At 40.7% G+C, this 25317-nt stretch overlaps 1 protein-coding gene across 1 annotated transcript; it reads left to right on the top strand.

The window, feature by feature from the left end:
* Positions 1–1011: 1011 nt before the first annotated feature.
* Positions 1012–23127, top strand: impg2b (interphotoreceptor matrix proteoglycan 2b). The gene is given in 20 exon segments (XM_046840395.1): positions 1012–1784; positions 2923–3159; positions 4058–4224; positions 4763–4788; positions 5259–5314; positions 5789–8214; positions 8296–8457; positions 9404–9462; positions 9570–9590; positions 11535–11794; positions 12282–12340; positions 13901–14111; positions 14343–15167; positions 15170–15990; positions 16084–16303; positions 17682–17892; positions 18105–18218; positions 18220–18291; positions 19247–19403; positions 21517–23127. Coding segments are annotated over 20 exon segments (6267 nt in total). The 5' UTR covers positions 1012–1705; the 3' UTR covers positions 21601–23127.
* The last annotated feature ends 2190 nt before the right edge of the window (positions 23128–25317 follow it).

The following is a 25317-nucleotide window of genomic DNA, read 5'->3' as shown; positions in this document are numbered from 1 at the left end:
GAATCCCTCGAGGCAATGCAATGTGTGTTTGTGTGTGAGCGCGAGCCGTTCATAAACTGCAACCCCACACATGATACATGCTCCTCTTTTCATGCCCTTATCCAGAGTGACTTACATTTTTCTCATTCATGCAACCGAACAGCTATAGGGTTAGGGCCTTGCTCAGGGACTCGACTAGTGTGGCTGGAATTTGAACTCACGAGCTTCAGATGCAATGTCCAACCACTAAGCTACCACCTCCCATTTTGGCAGATGCCCATATCCTGACCGACTTATTTTATTCTTCAGACGGAGCAGTTAAGGGGCCTGCTCAAGGGCCCAGCTTAGCGCTGATGGAATTGAAACTCATGACCTTCTCATCAGACGTCAGCATCTTAACCACTGAGCTACAACCTCCTTCCGCACGTAAATGCTCCGTATTAACAAGCAAAGCAACGTTATGGCGTGTCCCGAGGTTGCTTTGATGCTAATTGTTACATCGTGGCTGTGCTAAAACATGTCCTTCTAGTAGATGGAGACGTGCAGCATATTTCCCTTATGGCTTTATTAGTAGGCGCTTTAATCACAGCACAACTCCAAGCACCGGGAATCCGAAGCCTATGCCGGGAATTCACCCTGGAACACCAGGGTGGGATGCCGGTGCATGAACAATCCTACTGGAATGAATTTCAGACGATATGGAGTCAGAACCCTGGACCTCAAAGATATTTGCAAAACATTTGCAGTTCTGCACTTCATGCACACCTAGACATGCGTTTGTGTATTCCTGCACCTTCTACGACTTCTGTAGTAGAGGGATTGAGCTGGGATTGGAGCGTCATGGCTATAATTAGATGTGACGTTGCATGGAGTTCTGGTGCCGCAGATTTGCTAATCCGGGCTAGGCTGGGAGATTAGCACCAAATTAGGTCCTCAGGCAGGCACAGATGGGGTGGGATGCGACCCTCCCCCGTGTCTCTGCCCTAATCCAGAATTACCGCAAAAAGGCTCTCATGATGATGATGATGGCTCTCCAAGTTTCCGGGCACTGAGGCTATGGATAGGGCTCTGTCCTTTCAGATAATCCTCATGATAAGTGGTTCTGTTAAAATAAAAGGTATTTGGTGCACCACAGGAATCTCCACAGCGATTGGAAGAAGAGGTTCTTTTTAAGAAAAGGGTTCATGTAGAACCCCATCGATCGAGTCAGAAACCCCCAGAAAACGATTGTGTCTTGTTGGTTGCTTAGTGACGTTTCTTCAATCCTTTGCTGGGAAATCTTAAAGGATCTACACAGAATCTTCGAACGTCTGTTTTTCCTTTGACCCAAGCGGCACCCTCCCCACCCCAAAACTAATTTTAAAAGATTGGCCCTTTTAATAATAGAATTTGGGTTTGAATAGTCCTGGGGCCTGTTTTCCAGCAGTCTGTAGGAGATCAGCTCTGTTTCAGGTTTCTCAGGTGAGCTGTTCAGTAGCATCTGTGACTCCTGCCCCCTGTTTATCTCGGAGGACTTGAAACAAATAGGATTAACAGTGCAAAACCCCAGATAAAGAGCCGTGTTGAGCAGAGCCACGGCATCTCTGAGACCTGTAACCATGCACTAACCCAGGTGCCATGCTTTTCGGGGACTTGGGTTATCACGTGTATCATCTGCTTGATTTGAATTTATATTCAACAATCAAAGTTTTTGTAAAAGAGGTCGCACTCGGGTTACGAAACTCTAATGGCGGACATGCAGAGGAAATGCATCTGTTCGATGTTGATGCTCTTACTTTTGAACGGACACTTCTACTGTGACGCAGGTGTGTATTCCATTACTGTATAATAAATGTGCATTTATAAGTTTATTCAGTCAAGGAAAAACTGATTGAAATTGTTTCTTAATATCTGTTTCATTAGTATTAATTTTGACAAAATAATCCTTTCTTTCGACTTAAACCATCTTTCGACTTAAACAATTGACCATCCAATTCCAGAATTAGTCCTCATTCGCTCTTATGATAAATAACCTCCAGTCTTCTGGGAAGATGTTCCACCAGATTTTATGGAACTTTTTGGAGATTCATTCAGCCATAAGTGTGTTAGTAAATTCAGGTACTAATGTAGCTGAGGTAAGGAGGCCTGGGGTGTTCGCGTTCATCTCAGTAGGGTTTGAGCTGTATAGCAGGAGATCTTCCAACCTTCCACTGAAAAAGTTATTGGTGTCTTAATACTTGCATGTAATACATCTTGGTGGTTTCTAGATTGCTTGCTATTTTGACTTAGCAGTACCATTTCAACATCATTTGATTTTGAATGATCTTGTTAATCGCGACTAAATGCATTTGTCAAAAGTATAAAGAGGTCTTTATTTTGACTTCATGGCTCATTGTTTCGAGTTTGAAATGTTCACAGTAGGAGAAAGGACAAAGGATGGGATGTGTCAATTGTAGCACTTACTTTCTTTTGGGGCCAACTTCAAATCAATGAATGTGAAATTCTAAGGCTAGTTTTTGCAGTCTAGTAAAGAAAAAAACAAAAAAAAACATGTAGGTCCATGGTCATTTACATCATTTGATAAAGGGCATTATCAAGGTCAAATTGCCATTTTACTTATTCAGCTGGACAGGTAAAGTTTAAGAGCCTTGTTTAAGGACATTGGAGCACTTAGGGATCAGAGGTCCAACATCTTAACCACTGAGCTACCACTTAACACTGTGGCTTGTGATTATGTTATGCCATTAGCATTTAGTTGTCAAAGTACCCATGGGGTTTTGTGGTAGAACTCCGAAAAACTGTTCTTCTGTTCAGATTTTCCCATGATTAGCACCGTTAAACACTTCAGAACCAGATGCAGATGTTTACCCCAAACACGGCTTGTTAACATGACTAACAGCTCATTTTGACCAATTAACACCAAACAAATACACTTTTTGGACTTATTTCTCTGTCCATGTTAAGATGGACCTGGCGATGGCGCTGAGCTGGAAGAGTGGCATTTGGACAACGGTAAAAATTCCAGCGATTCACAAAATCAAACGATGGACAGCTTGATTTTGGCTTCAAGATCTGTAGAGGTGAACGATTCCCTGTCCAGGATGAAGCGAGGCGTCCTATTTCCGAGTGGAGTCAAGATGTGCTCTCAGGAGACGGTGAAGCAGGCGGTCCAGAACCATCTGGATTACTTCCACCTGAGAGGTAAGACATCGTGGGTGCTGAATTCTAGATTCTGATTCAGTGTGCTTGTTGTGATGTTATTGTTCGCAGGTTCCCTTAATAGCCGAGGCTTCATACAAACAAATGTTTATTATGCAAACATTTTTTTCTTTGGCGGTTCTTTAACGTTGGAACAGGTCTCCAGTTTTAGCGAATTGTTTTCAGAGCATTTGCTTTGTGGTTTCTCATGGCAAGTGTTTTTGGTCTTTATCCTCTTGTTAATTTCCTCATAATTTGTGAGCTTGTGAAAGAGAACGAAACAACAAGCATCTCTCCATCTTTCCTTTTCTCTTTCGCTGCCACTACCACTAATTCATTACATACAAAAGATCGGTCTTCTCAGCCTGCCAGGAAAAAGTGTGTTTTCTGTCACAGAATCCAATTTGGTGGGTCAAAAGTTTGAAGGATATTCCCTGCAACCAAAAAAAATGCTATCCAGGATCTTGCGCTAGGCCTGTTTATTTTTCTAACACAGAACAACATTGAGAAGAACAAAAACTCTTACTCCTTTACTTTTGATTTCTAAATAATGATCCGCTTGCACCAGCGCTTAGCGAAAGGCAGTGGATTGGAACTGACGTGTGTGGGAGAGAGTGGATCGACGGAAATGTTTTCATTATGACAGGCTTCGCTTTCATTGTTGGTCTTTTTCCCCTCTGAAATAGCGATTTATCGTACGGGTTTGTGTCCCGTTACGCGGCTTCAGTAATGACTCGGTTTCATCCATCGGCGGATTTGATTGCGTAAAAACGGGCTAACCTGAGCGCTTACGTTTTTGGGAAAAAACGAGGTGTTGGAAATGAGGCAACTTTTGCCATCACTAACAGAATGACTCTAATCCAAACTCTGACACGTTTTCTCATTCTGTGTTGTGATTCAGTGTGTCAGGAGGCCGTCTGGGAGGCGTTTAAGATCTTCCTGGACAGGCTTCCCAAACGAGATGAATACGAGTTGTGGATTAACCGCTGCCTGAATAGCAGCATTTGCATCTTTGACATTGGCAGGAGCTTCAGCGAGTCACCTGAGCATCTCGCCATCGTCACCAGCGTAAGCATTTCCCACATATTCCCCCGTATGTCAGGAATACATGCTACGATCTGCATTAATCCTTGTTTGTGCAATGCTAATACAGGTAGTCCCCGACTTACGACGGAGATGAGTTTCCGATGACCCCATCATAACTTGAAAACATTGTAAGTCGAGACGTGGCCTGGCCTACCCAGGAGTCTTAAAAAATGGTGATCAGTATGGGGTTGTATACTATAATTTGTTAATAATTTAACAAATTACAATGCATAATCTAGCAATACAGAGCAATGTACAGTACTGCACTGGATAAACACGAGTGGAGGGCAGAGCATACGCTGCGACGTTTGCCTGCTACACAAAACGTAAAATATTTGTACAATTTCTTCGTATATCAATCATCATCATTAGATCGAAAAATCGTAAGTCGAACCATCGTTACTCGGGGACCATCTGTACTAGTATTACTACTGTCCATACATGACTTGAGTATTCGAATCTGTACTATTACTACTAATATTACTAACTTGATTATATGTGTCTTTGGTTGTCGTTTTAGAGGGTGAATATGGCTTCAACAATGGGGTGAGTTTCAGGTTTGCGAAGTCACAAATACAAAAAAATACACCTATAGATTTGGCCACTCAAAGTGTCCTAGAAAGTGCTAGGCCACTAAAAACCACCACAACAGCTTTAACAATCGGGATGATTTTAAAATAGTTTCGTCACAGGAATTTCTAATAGGACGTTTGGATCCAAAGTCAGAGAGAATTTTTGACATTTTAAAACCAAAATAAGACTAACTGATCTCCACTAGCTCTTATGTGCTAATATTTTGTATGTTGGGTGGAATGGTTAAAATATCAAGGCTGGATAGTTAGGGATAGTCTTCTTGGGTTCTAAAAACTTATTTAGAAATAAAACCTCTGGCTTTGTTTTTGTTTAAAAGTACATTGAAAGATCTTGATGTTGATTTCCAAATTGTCTTTTTCTTGGTACCTTCTAATTTTTCTTGGTTAAGCATTGTGCTTTAATGACAACATTTTCCTTTCCAGGCAACAGACTACAGCTGATCCTGCAAAAGCTGAAAACATCTCGGCCACTGATGGAGGTTGGTTTGCTTACCCTTCACAACAGATTACTAATCTAACAAGGAGTATCTGATTAAATTGGAAAAATTACAGTTGGAACAACTGATTTCTCTGTTTTTTGTCCATATTGGTATGTTCGGAGTCATCCTGTTTGATCAGGTTCACTGAAGCAGTTACAGGCACAAGACATTGCAGCAGTTCTTAAAATGTACTCCCCACAGAATAGCCTCTAATCCCTCTTAATTACTCAGAAACACCTGACAAAAGGACCGTAGCAGTGTTAGCATGCTGTGCCTGGTCTTTTAAACTGCTTGAACATGACTAAACATGACACCTGATTTAAGGGACCAAATGAAAGCCAAAAACACTAATGGTACAGTGTCACATTTAGTTTATTGGTTTCCATTGAAGACATGCAGCATTGTTTTTGTACATAATCAAGACCAGTGTTCTGAAATGTACCTAATTTTCAAACGTCCCTAATCTCTCTACAGTTACCAGTGTGACTTCTCGTCTAGTAGATCTCAGTCCAATAGAATCAACAGATACAGAGGCTTTACTTAATCCAAAGGAACCTAGAGTAATCACAGAAGAGCCTGGGGTTGCTCGGATGGAATTAACAGTGACCACAGAACAGTCTTTGGATGCACCAATTAAAGTGATGGCATCCACACAGCAGTCTACAGTTAGACCAAACATAGCTATGGTAACTAATGGAGAGTATTTGAATGCTCCAGAAGAATTAGTAGTAACCACCAAACAGTTTATGAGAATTGCAACAGAAGTGATAGCAACTGCAGAGCGGTCTACAGATACTTCAACAGAATCAAAAGTAACCAGAGAGCCACTGTCTTTAAACACTCCAACAAAAGAAATACTAACTACACAATGGCCTATGGATATTTCAAAGGAAGCAATAGTAACCACAGGACAGTCTACAGATATTGCAACAGAAGTGAGGGCAACTGCGTATTCAAATGAAGCAACGTTAATCGCACAGTCTATGGGAACTCCAAAGGGAACAATAGCAACCATACAACCACTGTCTATGGCCACTCCAACAGAAGAGATCTTAACCGCCGAATGGTCTACGGATCCTCCAGCAAAAGCAATAGTAACAACGGCATTGCTGTCTGCAGATACTACATCAGAAGCAATATCAGCCACAGAACAATCTATGGACACAGAAGAAGTAACCACACAACAGTCTGTAATTACTCCGATTGTAGCTATGGCAACTATTGAGGGGTCTACATTTACTCCAACAGAAAAGATATTAACCACAGAACAGTCAAATGTTGTTCCAACAAAAACTACGCCAACCAAGTTGATTAATACTCCAATACAAGCGATATTTGAGATATACCAGTCTAAAGAGAAAGAAGTGATAACAATGTCCAGACAGTCTATTGTTACTACAAATAAAGCTATAGTCTCGACAACACAGATTACAGAAGATTTATTCCAGGTCCCCAGTATGGCCACACAGCTGGATGACACTCCAGTGGTCAGTGCAAAACCTGCTTTTGATTTGACCACTGAAGATTCAGGGGTAAATCCTGATTCTCTGACAGAAGTAACTGGTCAGACGACTGAGCAGATAAGCCTAGAATTTGACTTGGAAGTGAACCATAATATCCCTAAAATACCTACTACTACTACAACTACTACTACTACTACTACTACTACTACTATTAAAGTTGCCTTTGAGAATAGTAAGAATGGCATTACTGTCAATTCTGGATTAGAGAAAACCCCAGTAGACACAGAGGAGGCATTACCTGAAGAAGCCATGCAGGTGGACGATAATGAAGGTGTTGGAAAAGAACTACAATCCTCACCCAGCGCTTCTGTAATCACCACAAATAAACCTAGTGAAAACCAGCAAACAGAATGGGATACACTTGAAAACACCCTACCTGGTGACTCTTTAGACGCATCTCCAGATGAACCGCCACGTTCTGTTAGTGATGACACACGTGAAGAAGGGTCCGTTATTGTAGAAGAGGTATCAGGTGGTGAGGCCACCAAATTCAATGTTTCTGAAAAGATGGAAATCCTTCCAGGAGCTGAAGTTTTAATTGAGGCCCCTACAAGCAAGCTGTCCATAGCAAAGAATACACCAGTAAATGAAGATGTCTCTGTCAGTGCAGAAGTTTCATTTGATTATACAGCAGAGGACAACCCAGGAGATTTATCTGAAGATACTAGGCATAAACTTGACATTGTGTTTGGTGGGACGCCTACAAATATACCAGAAGATGCCGCTGAAGCAGTACCTTCTGTTGAGAATGCAGGCGTAGTCAACGAGGTGCCACCCAGCACTATTATACCTGTTGAAAGTAACGAACCTGACAGTAAAGTGACGCCATCTGTGGTTATTCCAGACACTAACAGTAAAGATGTCACTAATGCATTTACGCTTGACCCTAGTGTCATCATTCTGGATGTGGATGATTTCACACCTAATGCCGGACTTACCACTGGGGATTACACATCTGGAACCCATCACATGGAAATCAATATTAATCAACAAGAAGAAACACTTGAAGAGAATGCAGTTGAAGGAAAGATGTCGGAAGTTTTACAGGACACTACCTCACCCTTACCTGGAAGAACAGCGTTGGAAGTAACTGGCATTTTCAAAGATACAAAAGATCTTGAAGCCATAACTTTACACATACCTGAGATTGAACGACATACCGTGGTCCTTGATGTTCAGCCATCAGAGTTTCCTGGAACTCTAGACAAATCGACTGGGACCCCAGAAGAGGATGACATACCTGTACCACTAGTTGAGGTTAAGAAATCTACAGTTGGCCTAAATGAACCGACAACCAACATACAGCAAAACACAGGCTCATCGATGTTACAAGCATCCACAAATATCTCAAATACCATAATAGACAAGGGGAACATGGTGCGTAGCAACAGTCAATAATATTATCTATAGAATCAATTCCAAAAACCTTATCCAATGTCTTTGCTGTCCGTTGTCCAGATTGGCAATGAAATCGACGAGATCTTGCCGCGGCCTGCGCGATCGAAAACGGATCAAGTGGTGGAGCTGAGCATTAAACTCCGAGGAGAGTCATACGATGATGCTCTCAGAGATCCAACAAGCTTTTACTACCAACATCTGTCTGAAGAGTTCATTGAAAAGGTGCATTATAGGCTTCCTGCAGGGTTAATGGCATCAGCATGTGAAAATAAAAAAAGTTAGCAAGCCGGCTTGTATTATACAATGTCCGAAAAAAACTCCTTGTCAACGGGGCAGTACCCTTAAAGATACACCCACTGGACACATTAGTATAGGTACATATTAGTACCAGGGTAGACAAAAATGTAACTTGTACCTTAACTGGTGACTAATTAGCATCTCTTTGGTCACATTTTTGGGGATGAAATGGTAAAAAAAAATGACTTAATGAAAGTTGGAAACATATTTCTACCTTAATTTTCCCCCGGAAAGGTTTGAATTAGTACCTTAAGATGTAACTATGAACCTTGGCGTGTACAACCACATCAATTGTATCCTACATATGTACCCCAACTGAACCGCTTTTTCAGACCGTCTGTCAAAACAGCTTCTCTCAAATGGAAATCAAATGGAATTTTCAGATTCAGGGTCTGGAAACTGTTTTGCAGCCGCTGTTTTCTTGTTTAAAAAGCCATCTGCTTGATCACTAGCCAAAAATACAGCATCCTGATATTCTGGAGATCCCGAGCTGAAATTCTGACTACAAACACATTCTCTGTAGCATTTTCCCCTCTTTTTGTCAATTTAAAAAAATACTATTTTTCTTTCACATTGACAATTGTTTTGTTCCAGGAACAACCTCTAGAAGTATATAAAGGGCGTACCCCTGTGCTAAAAACCGAATTGGCCTTATAGGAAATGCACAGTAAAATTTACATCGCCGTGTTTGGTGTAGTGATGCCTTTGGAAATCTGTCAGCTCGTGCTAGGGAAAGACCAAGCTCATTCCCAGATGCATTCTCATTTATTGGGATTTCATTATTTCATGCGAGTCCTGTCTCCTGGAAATTCCCTAATATCCCATTTTACATTGCCCCCGCTCTTTCTTTCCCTTTTTTCCTTTTCTAAAGATTGAAGATGCCTATAAAAAACTTCCAGGCTTCCAGAGGGTTTTTATTCGTGAATTCAGGTGAGGCTTGACTAATATACTCCTAAAAAAAAACGACTGCAAGGTCTATCATTTGAGATGTTGCTAAGAACTTTGTTCCCTTCTTCTCTCCATGACAACAAAACTAGGCCACAAAAAGACATCCAAGGGTGAGTAGTTTTCCTATTTTCCACTTGAACTCGTACTCTGACCTAACAGCTATATATCTCTATTTTTCATATGGGCATTTATGGCTCACGGTTTACATGCGACGAACACAAAACAGATTTTTCTGATGCTAATCGCGAGACTGCTGAGTCATCACTTTATAATACCTGCATGAAAATTACCCACAAGACTGATAAATCTTATAAACTGGCAGCAAAGTGTTTCCCTCCGCTGCCATATCGCACAAGCAGCTGCAGGATTTGGGAACTTTTGACTCCTCCCAAACCAACTAATGGGAATTTCATGTCCGTGCGGGTTTTTTTTTTTTTTTTGTTGTGTTTTTTTTTTATACGCTGCAGGACGTTGGAACCTGCGGCATTTTAGTGTTTACATTCTATGTTGTTTTACGGACTCTCCATCTCTGATCTCAAGACTCGGTGGTGTTTATGGTTTAGACTTAGCTTTTACCAGCTAGCGTTTGTGTTTTTGTTGCATTACCCAACCTGACTTTTCAGATTTCTCAAAAATGGATTTAGGTTCTAATTCCACTCCCATTATTTTTTTTCCAAAACAGAAAAAAGAAACAAGCCCACCAACACAGCATGTATTAGCAGCTCAATTGAAATAATTTTCACCAATTGTAAAACATTTTTTAGTTACACATTGTGAGCTCTTTGAGACCTCTAAAGCACCTAAGAATAGGGTGTTGAGGTGTATTAGCATCCTGGCTTTGCCTCTTAGCCTGCAGGGGTAAAGATATAAGATGTAAAGGAGATTATAGATGTCAGGGGAGAGAAAATTAATCTGAGTCATCACTTTATAATGCCTTGTACAAAATCTGTAATCTGTAACCTGGCAATGTTGCCTTATTGTAATAGAAAATAAGGGGCAATAATAAAAATAAAGCGCTACCTCAGTGATTTTTGTTGTTGTCATTTAAATTCAATAGATGTCATATCTCAATGCTAGATGTCCCAGGGGGGTTTTGGTATGCATCAAGACATTTTAAACAAGGCAGCTAACAATTTTTGCTCATAAATGCTATAAATTGTTTAATGATATATAACATAATATACAACATAATAGCACATACACACCATTTTGTTGAAACTATTTAAATCAGGTTACATTTAGGTGTTCTGCAAGTATGACTGTGAGGAAAGACAACCTGAAATGAATAGCAAATGAATGACCTTGAGCCTGACCTTAAGCACACAGGAAATGCTTTTCTAAAAAGAACACGCATTCTTGCATAGTTTAAAAAAAGCATCTGGTCTGCTTTGCAACATTACTCTAATTTTAAGATTAGACAAAAAAAATCCCAACATGGAAATGATTTGAAGTATTAATGCGAAGACAATTACAAAAAAAGTTGGGACACTGTGCAAAATGTAAACGAAAACAATGCAATGATTTGCATAACTTATAAATCTGTTTTCTATTCTTAATAAAACAAAAAACCCCAAACACATCAAATGTTTAAACTGAAAATATTTAGCATTTTAAGGAAAAATATCTTTTTATATTTTGAATTGCTGAAACGTGTAACAAAAAAGTTGGGACATTGCCATGTTTAGCACTGTGCAGCATCACGTTTTCTGTCCGTTTACATCTATAAACTTAGGAAACCAGTTCCTGAAGTTTTAGGTATATAATTTGGTTTCATATGATTCAGATACAGGACTCTAGTTGCTTAACAGTTCTGGGTTTCCTTTGTTGTGTTTTTCATTTCATGATGCGCCAAATGTTTTCCAAACGATGCCAGAAATGGTGAAAGGTCTTTCAACTTCTTTTGAAATTGGGGTTGTAAAGAATTTACTTTTTATAACCAGCGAATCCATTTTTAGAACTTCCAAAGAACTTGAGAGATGTTCTTCTTGGAAAAAGTCTTGTCTGTAGAACATTGCTAGCTTGATCTATAGGACTTTTTGCCTTCTGTTTCTCAGAGGCCTTGCGGTGGTGGTACATTACGCCATCATGCTGGAAGGAGACGTAGTTGGCATCAGCAACGAGACCATGAGCGACATCACCCTTCAGTTCAATCAGGTGGAGAAATCCTATACGGACCCGGAGGAGCTGCCCACCGTGGTCTACACTGTCACAGACTTACGCCATTACATCAGTCAGGCGCTGCACAAAGAGAGCCTGGGGAACAATGGAAACGCCAGTTTGGATGTGGACCCTGACTCTCTGCAGCTGGAAAATGGTATGAAGCACTCCAAAAAAAAAAAGAGTTCCAGTTACATACACATGTCGATGGCTGAAAGCCAATTGAATTATGGGTCTGATGAGAGCTTTATACCCGGTTATACTCACAAGGACGCTTGGCTTTGTTTTGAAATAGAACCAGAAAGCCATTTTCAACTTCTAATCCTAATTATGAATATTTCAACACACTAGGGATGGAACCAATGACAGATCGAACAAATGATGTGTTCTAAACAGATATAAATACATTGTTTCCTTTTCAACAACTTAATATCTTCTTCTTCTGGCCACGGTCGAGATCTGAATGGTTGGACCTTTAAAGGACCTTTTCCACTCTTGTTGCATCTGCAAAGGTTCTTATCTCCAGCTGGAGAAGCCCCCCATTCCCCAAGTCTCAAAACTGATGCCATGGTCGTTATAAGTTATGCTCAGCATTTCCCCGGTACATAATCCCATCTTATTTGTCTCTATTTTTACTTTCTTAGTGGAGACGTTGCCGATTTCCAAACCGACCAGCAGACCGCTCGACTCCAATAACATGATGGTGAGTTAGGGGTCATTGCAAAGACCACCTAGTTATTAGAAAACCATGCCTCTTTTTGTATTTTTCTTTCTTATTTCAGCTGGCCACATTTTCATGTGCAAATAGTTTCTGAGAATTCTAATTTTTTTGTTTTGTACCTTGGATTGCAAACTCTATGCTAAATGCCAAAAGATACCCAGTAATGGCAATCATTAGAACTAGCACAAGTCATTTTAACAGCAGCACACTTTTACCCCCCTCTGACACTCATTACTCAAACTTTTTATTTATTTTTTTTATTCATTTTTACTATTTTCTTCTCGTATGCCGTTTTGCCTTGCTATGACATTGAGCATGTTTTTTTTTAATCACTGGAAAGATGCAGCTGAGAACCAAACGATTGAGATTTGACATGTTTCTGAGCCTTTGAGTCTCATTCATACATACTCGCTTGCTTAGATGGATGTGTGTGTTCACATGCGTTTATGTATTTTCACTGTGTTTCCCCTTTGTTGTTTGCATACTGTTAATTGCCCCTCGAGGTACACCACAGGGACCTCAAGAATCAAGGAATCGAGGAACGCTGGCTCGCAGGCTGTAAAAAAACTGCTATTTAATGGCTGCTTGGTGTCACCCTGTGGTCCGCCTGCTGCAGTGACAGTCCATTTATTGCCTCGTTGATCTTGCAGCTCGTAAATAAAGTAACATCATGTGCTTGCCAGAATGAACTGCAGATGGGCGACAAATTAACAGGAGGAACGAAATGTGTCTGTGTTGCAATGTTTATTTATTTTTGTGCTAGCAGGCGTTTGATTTACTTGTGTGCCTCTGCAAAGTCAATTAGAATTATTAAATTTACCCAATGATGGATGTTATGTCTTCCAAGGATGACCCTGCCCCCTGCTTTCATAACCCCTGGCTACTGTAATGGTTTGTTCTGAATCATGTGCTATGGCCTCCGTTCTCAACCTATGAGAGATTTTTTCAATTTTCTCCATCTCATCATCATCATCATCAGAACACCAGCGGAGCGGAAAATCTTTCGTAAAACTGGAGTTAAATTTTCACAGAGATGTAGAACAAACTCCAGAGAGCACTGGAAGCTGTTCTGGCGGCTCACGGTGGCCCGACACCTTTCGAAACACCCTCGACAGCATGTTGAGTAATGGAAGAACTAAAGCATTACAGTTACGATTTGAACTTGTCCTGCTTGGCACCTGCGGTCGTAGAGAATCGCTATTGATATAGTTAATGGCGATTCAGGTTTCACTTTGGCTGCACATTCGAAATTCTTTACAGTTAAATGTGTATTTTCCACAGTGACTCCAGGAAAGCTATCTTTCCACCAAGGAGATTAAGGAAAAATTTTCTTCTACTTTGATTTGGAGAGCAGTGAGTTTCCTTGCTATGGGCTGGGATTTATAGAAGATATTTTCAGAAAATATTGCTGCTGATTTGTATTTTTAGCAAGCACCTGTGTTGATCAAAAGATAGTTGGTAGCAGCATAGACCAGGCTTTAAAGGTGTTAATTGAATTTTGCTTGAATTGACACTGCAGCTATATTCTTTTTGCCTCTTCAGGACAATGTGCTGACTGCAGAAAAGCCACCTGACATTCCAGGGCTTGAATTTCCCAGTAATGATGTCTTCATCAACAATGAGGACTTCCTGTTTGACACTGTGCACCCGCATCACCCCTGGATAGGCCCGGAGACTGGGGTGCTTAGTGAAAATGACATCATTACCGAAGACAATCCACCAAAATCACGTACAAACAGTGTGGGTCTAGAAGGTGGGGTTACATCAAAGTCTTTGTTGTAATAATCAAATGAATCCATACAAATTTGTTTCTAATTTAACAATAAGTTCCTTAAACAGATTGTAGAATAGCACCTGATCCAGTTAAGTATGCACTTGATGCTGCATTGAGGTCATGCACATAGCTTAATTAGGTTCAAAACAACATGCCACTGAGACTCCTGCTTGCTGATTACTGTTGTGCATGTTTCTTCCTCCATTACAGATGAAATTAGCATCAAAGAAGAAAGCTTTCATGAAACCACAACCTCTGCAAACCCCAATCCTGTTACTGTGCTTCAGGAATCCCTATCTACCCAGTTTGAAGCTAAGAGTACTGTTACAGAAATGTTTTCTATAAAAACTCCAGGGGATAAAGATTCAATAAAAGATGAGAATCCAGACATGGGATCTGGATCGGGCTTCTCCATCAATTACCTAATCTCTGACAAGTGGCCATGGGTAACACAGCGGACTGCGGTACACTTAGAAAAAGCCAAAGACCGGGAAGAGCATGAAATGAAATTAGTCGGAGAAAACGAGAAATCTGAGGTTCTTGTCTTGCAGACATCTACAGTGTCATTATTAGACAATGTTATTATATCTCAAGATGTTAACGTTCATGACACAACTACAGAAATGACCCCAGTGTACTTTAACATGAAAACCCAGAGGGAGCTTTCAATGCAGACTACAGAAAATTTTGAGAGTTCTGATTTCCACCCAGGTGAACTGTTCACTCCTGTTGCTGCTTTAACTGATCTGCCCAGGCCGGTCTTTGCTACTACAATCGAAGGTTCAACAGTCCAGGTCTCAGAGGTTAATCCTTCAAATGAAAATTCCCAGAGTGCCACTAGTCCCACAAAACTAACAGTCACATTGGTCACAAAAGCCCTCAAGGCATCTATCAATGTTAACCCAGAGGACACTACAACAGAAACAAGTTCTGTCCTGGTTGCCACAGAACCTCCCTTTGTCGACATTGAGTTTGAAACCGTCAAAGAGTCTTCCGTTTTTTATGGTCCTAATGAGCAACTTTTAATAAAAATGTGACCCGTTTGCCAGCGATCTTTGACTTTGAGACATCAAATGCTGACTTGGAGATTATCGAAGACATTGCATTTGAACTCACACAAGCTCCCACTGTAGAACTTCCAGACGAAGACCTTGTCAAAGATGAAATCATTGTGGTGACCGCTGAACCTGTGGAATCAGTCACTGTAGTGGCCACAACTCGAGCGCTCTCAACCAATTCTTACAGTCATACATCTGACACACTTATTCCTACAGAGGTGAAATCGCAGACGTATGGTCACTTAGTTGTAGATATAGACACTAAAAATGATGCAATCGGACCCACGGAAGCAGGCACCAATGAAGTCAAACTATCCACAGCAACTTACCCTTTCACAACTTTAGTCACCCCCAATGGCACCAACATCTCTGAGAGAGACCGCCCATCTACAACCATACCCCCAGTCTTTGAAACGACCTTTCAATCTACTGATAGTATAATGGGGACCGAAGGTGATCATCTAGCCACGAACGGTCATATATCAACCCCTAGTATTTCAGACCGGATTCTTTTACATGAAAACAGCAATAATGACAGCAGCACAGCGCAGTCTCGCATTCCAGGCAACCCCAGCATAACCGACCTTGATGTGTCTTTTGACATTATCCAGTATGATGACGAGAATGGCAGTGGATTCATACATGGTAATGACATGGCCAGTGTTGCCATGCCAGTGAGTCCTGGCCGGGCTCTGATGGTATTTTTCAGTCTGCGAGTCACCAACATGATGTTCTCGCAGGACCTCTTCAATAAGAGCTCCTCTGAATACAAATCTCTGGAACGGCAGTTTTTAGATTTGGTAAGAAATCACCCAATGAGCCAATTTGTGTGGCAAATCTTGGTGCAATTTTTAAAATATGCATTCTCCCTTTATGTTTGTTTGTCCCTCCAGCTGGTCCCATATCTACAGTCTAATCTTAGCAACTTCCAACGCCTGGAGATCTTAAACTTCCGGAACGGTAGCATTGTCGTGAACAGCAGGATGAAATTCAGGAAGCCGGTTCCCCGTGAAGTGACGTCTGCGGTGTACCTTATTCTCGAGAACTTCTGCAACACGGCATACCAGACCATGAACCTCGCCATAGACAAGCAATCCCTGGATGTCGAATCGGGTATGATTTTAAAAGCAAAGCAAGTGTTAGAAGAATTAGGGAAGCGTTTTCTAAAGCTGACACATTTTTTACACTCGTCTGTCCTGCTCAAGTGCTAGACAGTCTCTGTCACTGACATGGGAGGTGATCCTTCTTGGGAATCCTGGCCCTTGATCAGAACATTCCACTTGTACCAATTTTCACCCACTTCTGAAGGTAACAGGAGTATTCTGGAAAATCTTGTGTAGTCGAATTGCTCAACCCCAAATCACGAGTTGTTTTTATGCCCCGCAGCAGGCGCAGTGTAATTGGAAGCAGATGCCTTTGTTATCAGACGGAGCCTTGATATTAAAAAGTGTTTTTGTTTCGTACAATAAACACGCATCTAATTTGGTATGGTCAGTTAGATGGTCAAGGGAAATGGGCTTGGATTGAGTTAGTCTGATGTTGATTTTTTTGACACCATTGTATTTTGGTTCCTCTTGCCCATGTATGTATCTGATTCCATTTTTTACACCCTGGAGGAGGTGTTGTTTAGACCTTGTTGCTTTTTCCATGTCATTTTTGCTGTATTTTGCCTGTAATTCTATGCTGGCATTGGATATTGTATTTTTGCGTGAGTCCTCCAAGTACCTGGCTTGGTTTCTACCCTGCTACCCTGCAATGGCTGCTTCCCCTGACTGATTGATGACTGTTTATTTAATCTGGACTCCACTGACCACTCTCAACGATGTATTGTTTATGTGCCAAACATTGAATTGTGGTATAAAAAAACCCCAAATCACCACATTACAACAGGAACCACAACCCCCCACCCCCAAAAAAACCAATGAGAGCGTTTAGATTTGAGTCAAATAGTCAGATGCTAAATAGAGTCAGACCTGAGTTGTTTATCAGTAAACACCTTTGACACCGTTGTCTTGGCTTAGCCGCGTTTTGTTTGTGTTCTTGCTGAGCTCGGACCACATATAATCTGTCTGAGCCCTTTGTGCTTAGCACACGCTTTACCAAACAGTGGGTCATTTCCCTTCAGTTGATAATCTTATAGCTTTGCCCTTTGTTTATAGAGCTCTGTGCTACTTCAAAGTGATCCTTTGATTAAATTGATATACACAATAAAGTTTGTCACCTAACCATTAGATTGCTTTGTTCTTGTTTTTTAATGTCCCATTTCACATTTAGTCCCGTTTGCTGTTAAAATAATCACTCTTCTGGGAAGATGTTCCATTTCATTTTTTGGAGATTTGTCGAGATTCATTCAACCACAAGGGCGTTAGTGTAGGTAAGGCAGGCCCGTGGTGCACTCAGCGTTCCAGTTCATCACAAGGGTGTTCCATAGGGTTGAGGTTCTGAAAGATAAATGGTGACACGGGTACTCCTCTCTCTCGCACGTCTATAGGTGACAGGGCAGACCCATGTAAGTTCCAAGCGTGCAACGCGTTCTCGAAGTGTATGGTGAACCGCTGGAGCAGCGAGGCAGAGTGTGTATGCGACGCCGGCTATTTTAGCGTAGATGGCCTGCCGTGTCGGAGCATCTGCGACATACAGGAGGACTTCTGCCTCAACGATGGCAAGTGCGACATCATACCTGGCAAAGGTGCCATATGCAGGTGAGAGGGTGGGAGAATGTTGTGTGTGTGTTAGGTGGTGTAACGGTACACAAAATTCACGGTTTGGTACATACCTTAGTTTTTAAGTCCCGGTTCAGTTCAGTTTAAGTACAATTACAGGGAAAGAAATGCAAAACATAAATGCGTGTAATGTTACACCCTTAGTATGTGTGTGTGTGTTTGACTCCTAGATGAACACTGTCTGTGTGCAGGTGTCGTGTTGGGGAGAATTGGTGGTATCGCGGGGAACGCTGTGAAGAGTACGTCTCAGAGCCTCTGGTGGTCGGCATCGCCATCAGCTCGGTGGCTGGCTTTCTGCTCTTCGCCTGGGGTGGTGTTCTGCTTGACCCGGATGCTGCGAGAGCAATACGACAAAGACGATTCGGAGGATCCGCTGCGGTAATCAAAGCGGGATTTTGAGTTGTCAAATAAGGGGGTGCAGGACCATGACCATGATATCTTACCACCCATTTCACATTGCATTCTTATGGTAGAGGTGGTAGATCACTAGTTAAAGCTTAGGGTTACTGATTTGAAGGTTGGGGGTTCAAGCACTGGTATTGCCAAGCTGCAACTCTTGGGCCCTTGAGCAAGACCTTTAACTCTATATGCTCCAGGAGTGCCGTATTATGTCTGACCCCCAGCTTCCTAACATAATTAGGGTATGCTAAGAAAAGAAGGTGGGAAGATGTTCCATTAGATTTTGTGGAGATTTGTGTGAGTCATTCAGCCGCAAGGATGTAAGTAGGTCACAAGTCAGGCTCTGATGTAGGTGAGGTGAGGTGAGGAAGCCTGGGGTGCAGTCAGCGTTCACATTGATGAATGTTCAATAGGTTTGGAGCTCTATAGCAGGAGATCTTCCACTCCAACCCATGGAAAGCATGTCTTCATGGAGCTGGCTTTGTGCACAGGCATTTGGCATTGTCATGCTAGAACAAGTTTGGATCTCCTAGTTCAAGTGAAGATTTCATGCTAAGGCATTCAAAGACGTCTTACAATTGTGTATCTCCAACTGTGTGTGTGTGTCAGTAGCAGCCGTGATGTTATAACAGTGTGCTAATCGATTTCTTTGCAAATCATTTCAGCCTTAGAGAAGATTTCAAGTTGGACCATGAATAAATGTGTCTTTTTTTTTTCTGCTTGCTTATTTTTCCGTTCTACTTGCCTAGTTTTAATGGTGTATAATTGTTCCCAGCAGACATGTGAAGGTTGTTTTGTTTTATTCCGAATAGATAAAACAGGACATCATGCTATTTTTTTTAATGAACAACAATAAAACATTTGGTTTGGTGTTTTTTTCTTCAACATCGTCATGTATTGACGTTTTACTCCTCAATAATTGTTTCTTTCTCAGGCATGAAGACAGAGTACCATCTTTGGAACGGGGGAGCGGGTTGAGCTCCGTGTATGGGAGTGACGTAGCATCAGGATGCGGACGATATCGACAGACGTACTTTGATACTGGCAACGAGATGCGGCATGTCTACGAGAATGCTCAGCTTACTCCTGAGGTGTGCACTGTGTGTGTGTTGTGTGGGTGTGGGTGTGTGTGTGGTGTTTGTGTGTGTTTCCGCTACTGAATGAATAAAAAAAAAAAAGGTAATTGCTGACTGATATAAACTCGCCAAATGTGGGAAAAAGTCAAAATTGTGAGACATAAAGTCAGAATTGTGAGTTTGCATCATGCAATTCTGAGATAAAAAGCAGCAATACCCTTTTTGTATTTTTTATTCAGTGTCGGAAACGGGCTTCCACGGGAAACTAAGCTTTTTGTTGTGTGGTTATTCCAATAAAATTAACATTTTATTGGAATAACCAGAAGATTAGTGAACAGAAGATTAGTGAAATCGTGCCTAAAATAATCCTCTACAATCATTTCTATTTTTATCAAGTCCATAGAATATGCAATTCCACCCTCTGTGAACACGTCTTTGACGTCTTTTGTATGTATCTCTCAATTGCGAGTTTATATATCACAATTCTGACTCTTTTTTTTTTTTTTTTTTTTTTTTTTTGCAATTACAAGTTTATATTTATTTAAAAAAAAAAAAACAGCAGCACAAAAAAATATACAGTGGAATCCGCTTATCTCGACCTCGGTTACCTCGACAACCCTATTAAGTCGACGTTTTTGAAGTGGAACCGCCAAATTCTCGCTTTTTCTAAGCATTTTTTATCGGTTATGTCGACTTTTTTTATGTCACCGAACCCTGATATCTCGAGCACAAGGGGGGAAAAATTTGCCATTTAACGTCGGTTATCTCGGTGCAGCCACAGAAGAACTCGCGGAAGTGGCGGAAAAATCAAGGCTTACAGCTGCTACAGGTGTTGTATTGTATACTGGTGAATCTCTGCTGTTAGTTAGTGCACATATGCCTTTTGTTGTTAAATGTTATGCGATGAACGGGAGGCGAAAGCCGCGATTGGCGGCGCGGAACGTGGGATGACCAGCAAAATCATAGAATGAACTGGGATCGAGGGGGGAAACCGCGATGCGCTTTGGGAGGAAAAGCGCAGCCGTTGAGAGAGTGCCGGTGGGAAGGCACGTACCGGGATATGCATGCGCGATAACAACGACCGCCGTGAACCAACATATACCAACAATAACGGACAGTGAGAGTGTGGAAGTTTAAATAGGAGCTGGTGATGATGCTAAACGAGCACCATATGTTCGCGATTGAAGCGGAGCTTCAGAGAAAGCGGCCGAGAAAGCACCTGACACGCTGAAGGGGGCTGAAGGGGGAGTGGCAGGTGGATTCCTGACAGATAAACATGTACTGTATGTATTTTTATAGCATGCCTTCATCAAACAAATCGCGGCAACGCTGTTGTGTAAAAAACCCCTCCAAAAACACGTGCATGCACATTCTCATTTATTAACGCACATCATGTACATAAAGAAATTTTAAGCACGTTAATATATTGCCGCCATTTTGATTTTCGTTTATCTCGATCATCGGTTACCTCGATGCTTTTTGACGACCCCCTAGAACATCGACATAACCGGGTTCCACTGTATAATTATTATTTTTTTAATTCGGTGGCGGAAACAGGCTGCGGGGTTGCGGCCAAAATTCGTGGATTTTCAGAATTTGCTTAATAAAAGTAAATACAAAGAAAGAAAACAAAAATGCGATACAAAATGTATAAATACATTAAAAAACCAAAAAAACAATGCAAATAAATAAATAAACATTATGAGAAAATGTATGAATAAATAATAAATGCAATACAAATAACAAATGAACAAATACAATAAAATGCAAAAAAATTTTTTAAATGAAACAGAAAAACTAATAATAACAAGCAATAAAAAAAAAGAATAACTACAATAAAAATCAAATAAATAAACCAACCTAACTCTAGATAAATAAATAAATAGATTAATGAAAAAAATTATATAGTTTGCTGTAAAAAAAACTTGTATGGAGCAGCAAAATACCTGCCCCAATGTACCGTTATTAGTGTTTGTTGCAGTTCCTGTTTGTGACCACTAGGATCAATACTAACTCAATCAGCATGCTGTATTATGATTTTTCAAAATCAAGCATTGATGTAAAGGTTAAAAAGGCCTGTGGTTCTCTCTCTTTCTCTCTTTTTCACCCACACTTTCTCTTCCTGCAGGAAATCCCGGATCATGTTCGGATCCTCGATCTCTCCGCCAAAGACCACCGGTTTTCCCATTTTGCACCGCAGCTTAGAGTCTGAGATTTCCCAAGGTTTATCGGTTTTCTTTACTTTTTTTTTTCTCGAGCAATATATTCTGTTCCAGAACGTTATTATTGTTAATTTCCACCCGAAAACTCCAGAAGATTTAAAATGCAGGCTGTCATCAGGCATTATCTAACATCCTGAGTTTACATTTCGCATTCAATTTTTTATTATCTATTTTTTTTTTTTTTACCAGAACACTGCTCAAAATGTGGGTCTTGATTGGTCAGGAGGGGGCGGCCTCATTTTTTGAAGGTTTGATTTCTTTCGATTCCCAAGGACGCTCATGATGAACGCTATACACATGTACCTCATTTGGTTCTACATATAGAAAAATATATTTTAGTATTTATTTGTTTGTTTTTCTGGACTCGTTTTCCAAACACTTTTTTTTTGGGGTTTGTCGGTGCCTTCGATTTTTTGGGTCGTTAGTTATTACAATTGTAGCGTGAGATGCTAAAACAGTGAGGCATTTAGACAAATGTTGACTCGTATATGAAAACAATACCGAACCTTTGTCTCATGTTTTTCCTACAGGACGTGTGTTTATAGGTGAGTGTGAAGCGATGCAACGCTGAACGATCAAGTTTTGCTTTTAAACGAATCGCTTTTTATTCATGTGTATATGGATGAAATAAATTCAGATTTTAGTGTAGATTGTGATTTTTCAAAAACATACATCGGTTGGCTAAAAGTATCGGGACACCTGAATTTTCCCTCCGTATGTGGTTCTTCCTTAAATGGTTAGCACAGTGTTCGAGCCACACAATTGTATAGGACATCTTCGGACTTGCTAGCGTTAATTCTTTTATTTGAGCTAGGAGATTTAAACCTATTCCAGCATGGCAAAACCTGTGTGCACAAAGTCAGCTCCATGAATATATACGATTTAAATGGATTAGACACCCCAGGCCTCCTCACCTCACCTTCATCACTATCTACATTTACTAACAGCCTTGATGAGTCTCTACAAATCACTCCGCAATCTTGTGAAACATCTCCAAGAGTGGAGGTTATTCTAACAGCAGATGGGAACTAAATATGGAATGGGAGGTTCAAAAAGAAGCATATACCAACCTTATGCTCAGGTGTCCACAAACTTTTGTCTATGCAGTGTATATTAGAACCTACACAATGCAACCCAATGGCTTTTTAGCAAAATCTTTTATTTTTTTTTTTATTTTATTTTTTTTTAAAGAATTAATTAAACACAGAACGCTTGATAAAATGTCTAATAAAAGAAAAGGAATATTTCTGCAGGACAAACACTTCAACAACGCGGCAATAAAAGTTTGTTGGGTTGTTGGGCTTAGTCGTTGGCAAATCGTGAATTTTTTTTTCGTAACACCCGTTCAGTTCCTCGCTTCTGGCCTGCGATATGTTATTTTTTTTCCCCTTTTTGAACAGCTCAAGATGTTTATCTGTCAAGTATCAAGCTTTATGTATTCCTTATTTCAGTGTAGATGCAGTGTAATGTGGTAACATGCAGGTTTTTATTGTCTAATAAAGTAAGGTTTATTAGCATCTGTGCTTTTTTTCTGTGCTTTTTTTCCTGATTCCTTTCCATCCTGGTTTGCTCGGGTCATGCTTCACTGCCTGGTATACAAACACCGACGTAGGTCTTTTGTGAAACACATTCTCTGGACACCACGAAAGCAATTAATGTGTTCTCCGGATTGTATGCGCCATTGTGCTCCGCCGTCTGGCGTTTCCGGCAATGTTCGTTTTTTTTGCTGGGCAGGTGTCTAGGGCTAATTTTATCCTAGCCCAGACTGTAGATTCATGCAGCCACAAGTGGCTAGACAACCTGCAAACAAACAAACAATTTCCCCACATTTTTGTTTTCCACACTTGACTGTTGACATTTCTTTATAAAGATTATCAAACTCTTTTCAGATTTACAAAGAAACTAGTACACGTATTCATTCGCTGGTCTACGCACCACGTCTTCGGAAGCAGGATTGGGAAACGTCATTGTACAGTAACAAGCTAGTGAGGTCATTTGGCTTATGCTTAAAAATATTATGCCTTATGTAATTTATACATGTTTTCAATTATGAAAGAAAATATATAGCTGTTTTTCTTCAGGCATTAGGCAGCCCACACACACACACACACACACACACACACACACACACACACACACACACACACACACAAACGAGTCCAGGAACATACTTCTGACCACAAGGAAGCAAATGACAAAAGCAGATTACGAATGTTTCCTCCTCGGCAGTAGAAAACCATCTTTAATATATATTTATATATATTAGGTAAAATTCCAGTCCCTCTACAGTGGCTCTAGCATATAGCGTTGTCCCTTTCCAGCTGCTGGCAGGAGTGGACGATTATTCCCTCAGGCGCTTCCACAGAAGCTTACATAATACAGATAGTGGTTAGAACCTGGAGGAAACCCACACGTACAGTAACCTGAGCTCGGTGTCAAACTCCGGATCCTGGAGCTGTAAGGCGGCAGAACTGCGATTCAAGGTAATAAGAGGTATTAGCAAGGTGCTGAGGAGATGATGGAGATCTTCTCAGACCCAACACTGAAGTCAAATTCTTCCAAAAAATAACTTTCAGCTACATATTATTTGTTTCTTACAAATAAAACTAATATGACTGAATGCTAACAACACTGACACGGTCTGAAATGGTCCATAAACTCGTACAAATCTTGTTTAAAATCTTTTCTGAAATCATTTGTTACTTAAAGTTTACAAGCTGTCCATGGACTGCATCAAATTTTGATAGTACTGGAAGTTGTTAGTTATTTTGGAAAGGTTTCTGAAATTGTCCTGGAGTTGTGTAATTCTTGTTGAGGATAAGTCTGGAGCTTGTTTGTTATCCAGAAGGTTCAGAAACTGTTGTGTCCATTTTTGTGTCGTTCTTGTTAAATTCTCAATAGGTCTGGACCTGTAAGGCTCCTTAGAGAATTCAAAAGCTATCCAGTGTGCATTTTGTGCTCTGGAGAATTCTGTTTCATTGCTTGAAATGTTTAGAAAAAACGAAGGTGTTAAACATCACCATATAGTATAGAGTGCGGGGGGTTCAAGCCCCGGCGTCACTAAGCTGCCACTCCTGGGCTCTTGAGCAAGGCCATTAACCCTCTTTGCTCCAGCGGCGCTGTATCATGGCTGACCCTGCACCTGGACCCCAGCTGTGAAGCAAGTTGGGATAAGCGAAGGATGAATTTCACCTTGCTGTAATGTACTGTATATGTCACAAATAAAATGGCTAATCATCTTTTAAAATCTTCTTTTAGTAGTTCCAGAAATTTTTTTCCAGAAGAACACAGTAAACTTTCCAAGAAATGTGTAATTTATATCAATTGCTTACTGATATTTCTCAGGGTAGTACTGGATAGTATGGTAATTACGTGGTCAAGTTAATTCCATACCAGTACATTGATACATACTATAAAACCATTCATTTGTAGGACTGGGAGTTTAATAGTTGAAGCTCTGTGTTAGTGATTTGAAGGTCAGGGGTTTGTGCACCAGCACTGCCATGTTACCACTGTTGCCCTTAAATGAGGTCAATAATGGTATTGCCAAATGCCAAAAATGTAAATGTGTCCCCAGCTGACCCCAGTTTCCTAGCAAGCTTTGATACTTTATGTGAAGAAACAATTTCTCTTTGATGTAATGTTCATGTGGTAAGTAAAAGCCTTTCCTTATACAGATTTAATTATTTTTATTATTTTAAAATCTG

This window comes from Silurus meridionalis, chromosome 26 (genome assembly GCF_014805685.1).
Source record: "Silurus meridionalis isolate SWU-2019-XX chromosome 26, ASM1480568v1, whole genome shotgun sequence".
In the NCBI taxonomy this organism is placed as follows: domain Eukaryota; kingdom Metazoa; phylum Chordata; class Actinopteri; order Siluriformes; family Siluridae; genus Silurus; species Silurus meridionalis.
Note: the sequence above shows the minus strand (reverse complement) of the source record. Positions and strands in the feature narration are given on the sequence as shown.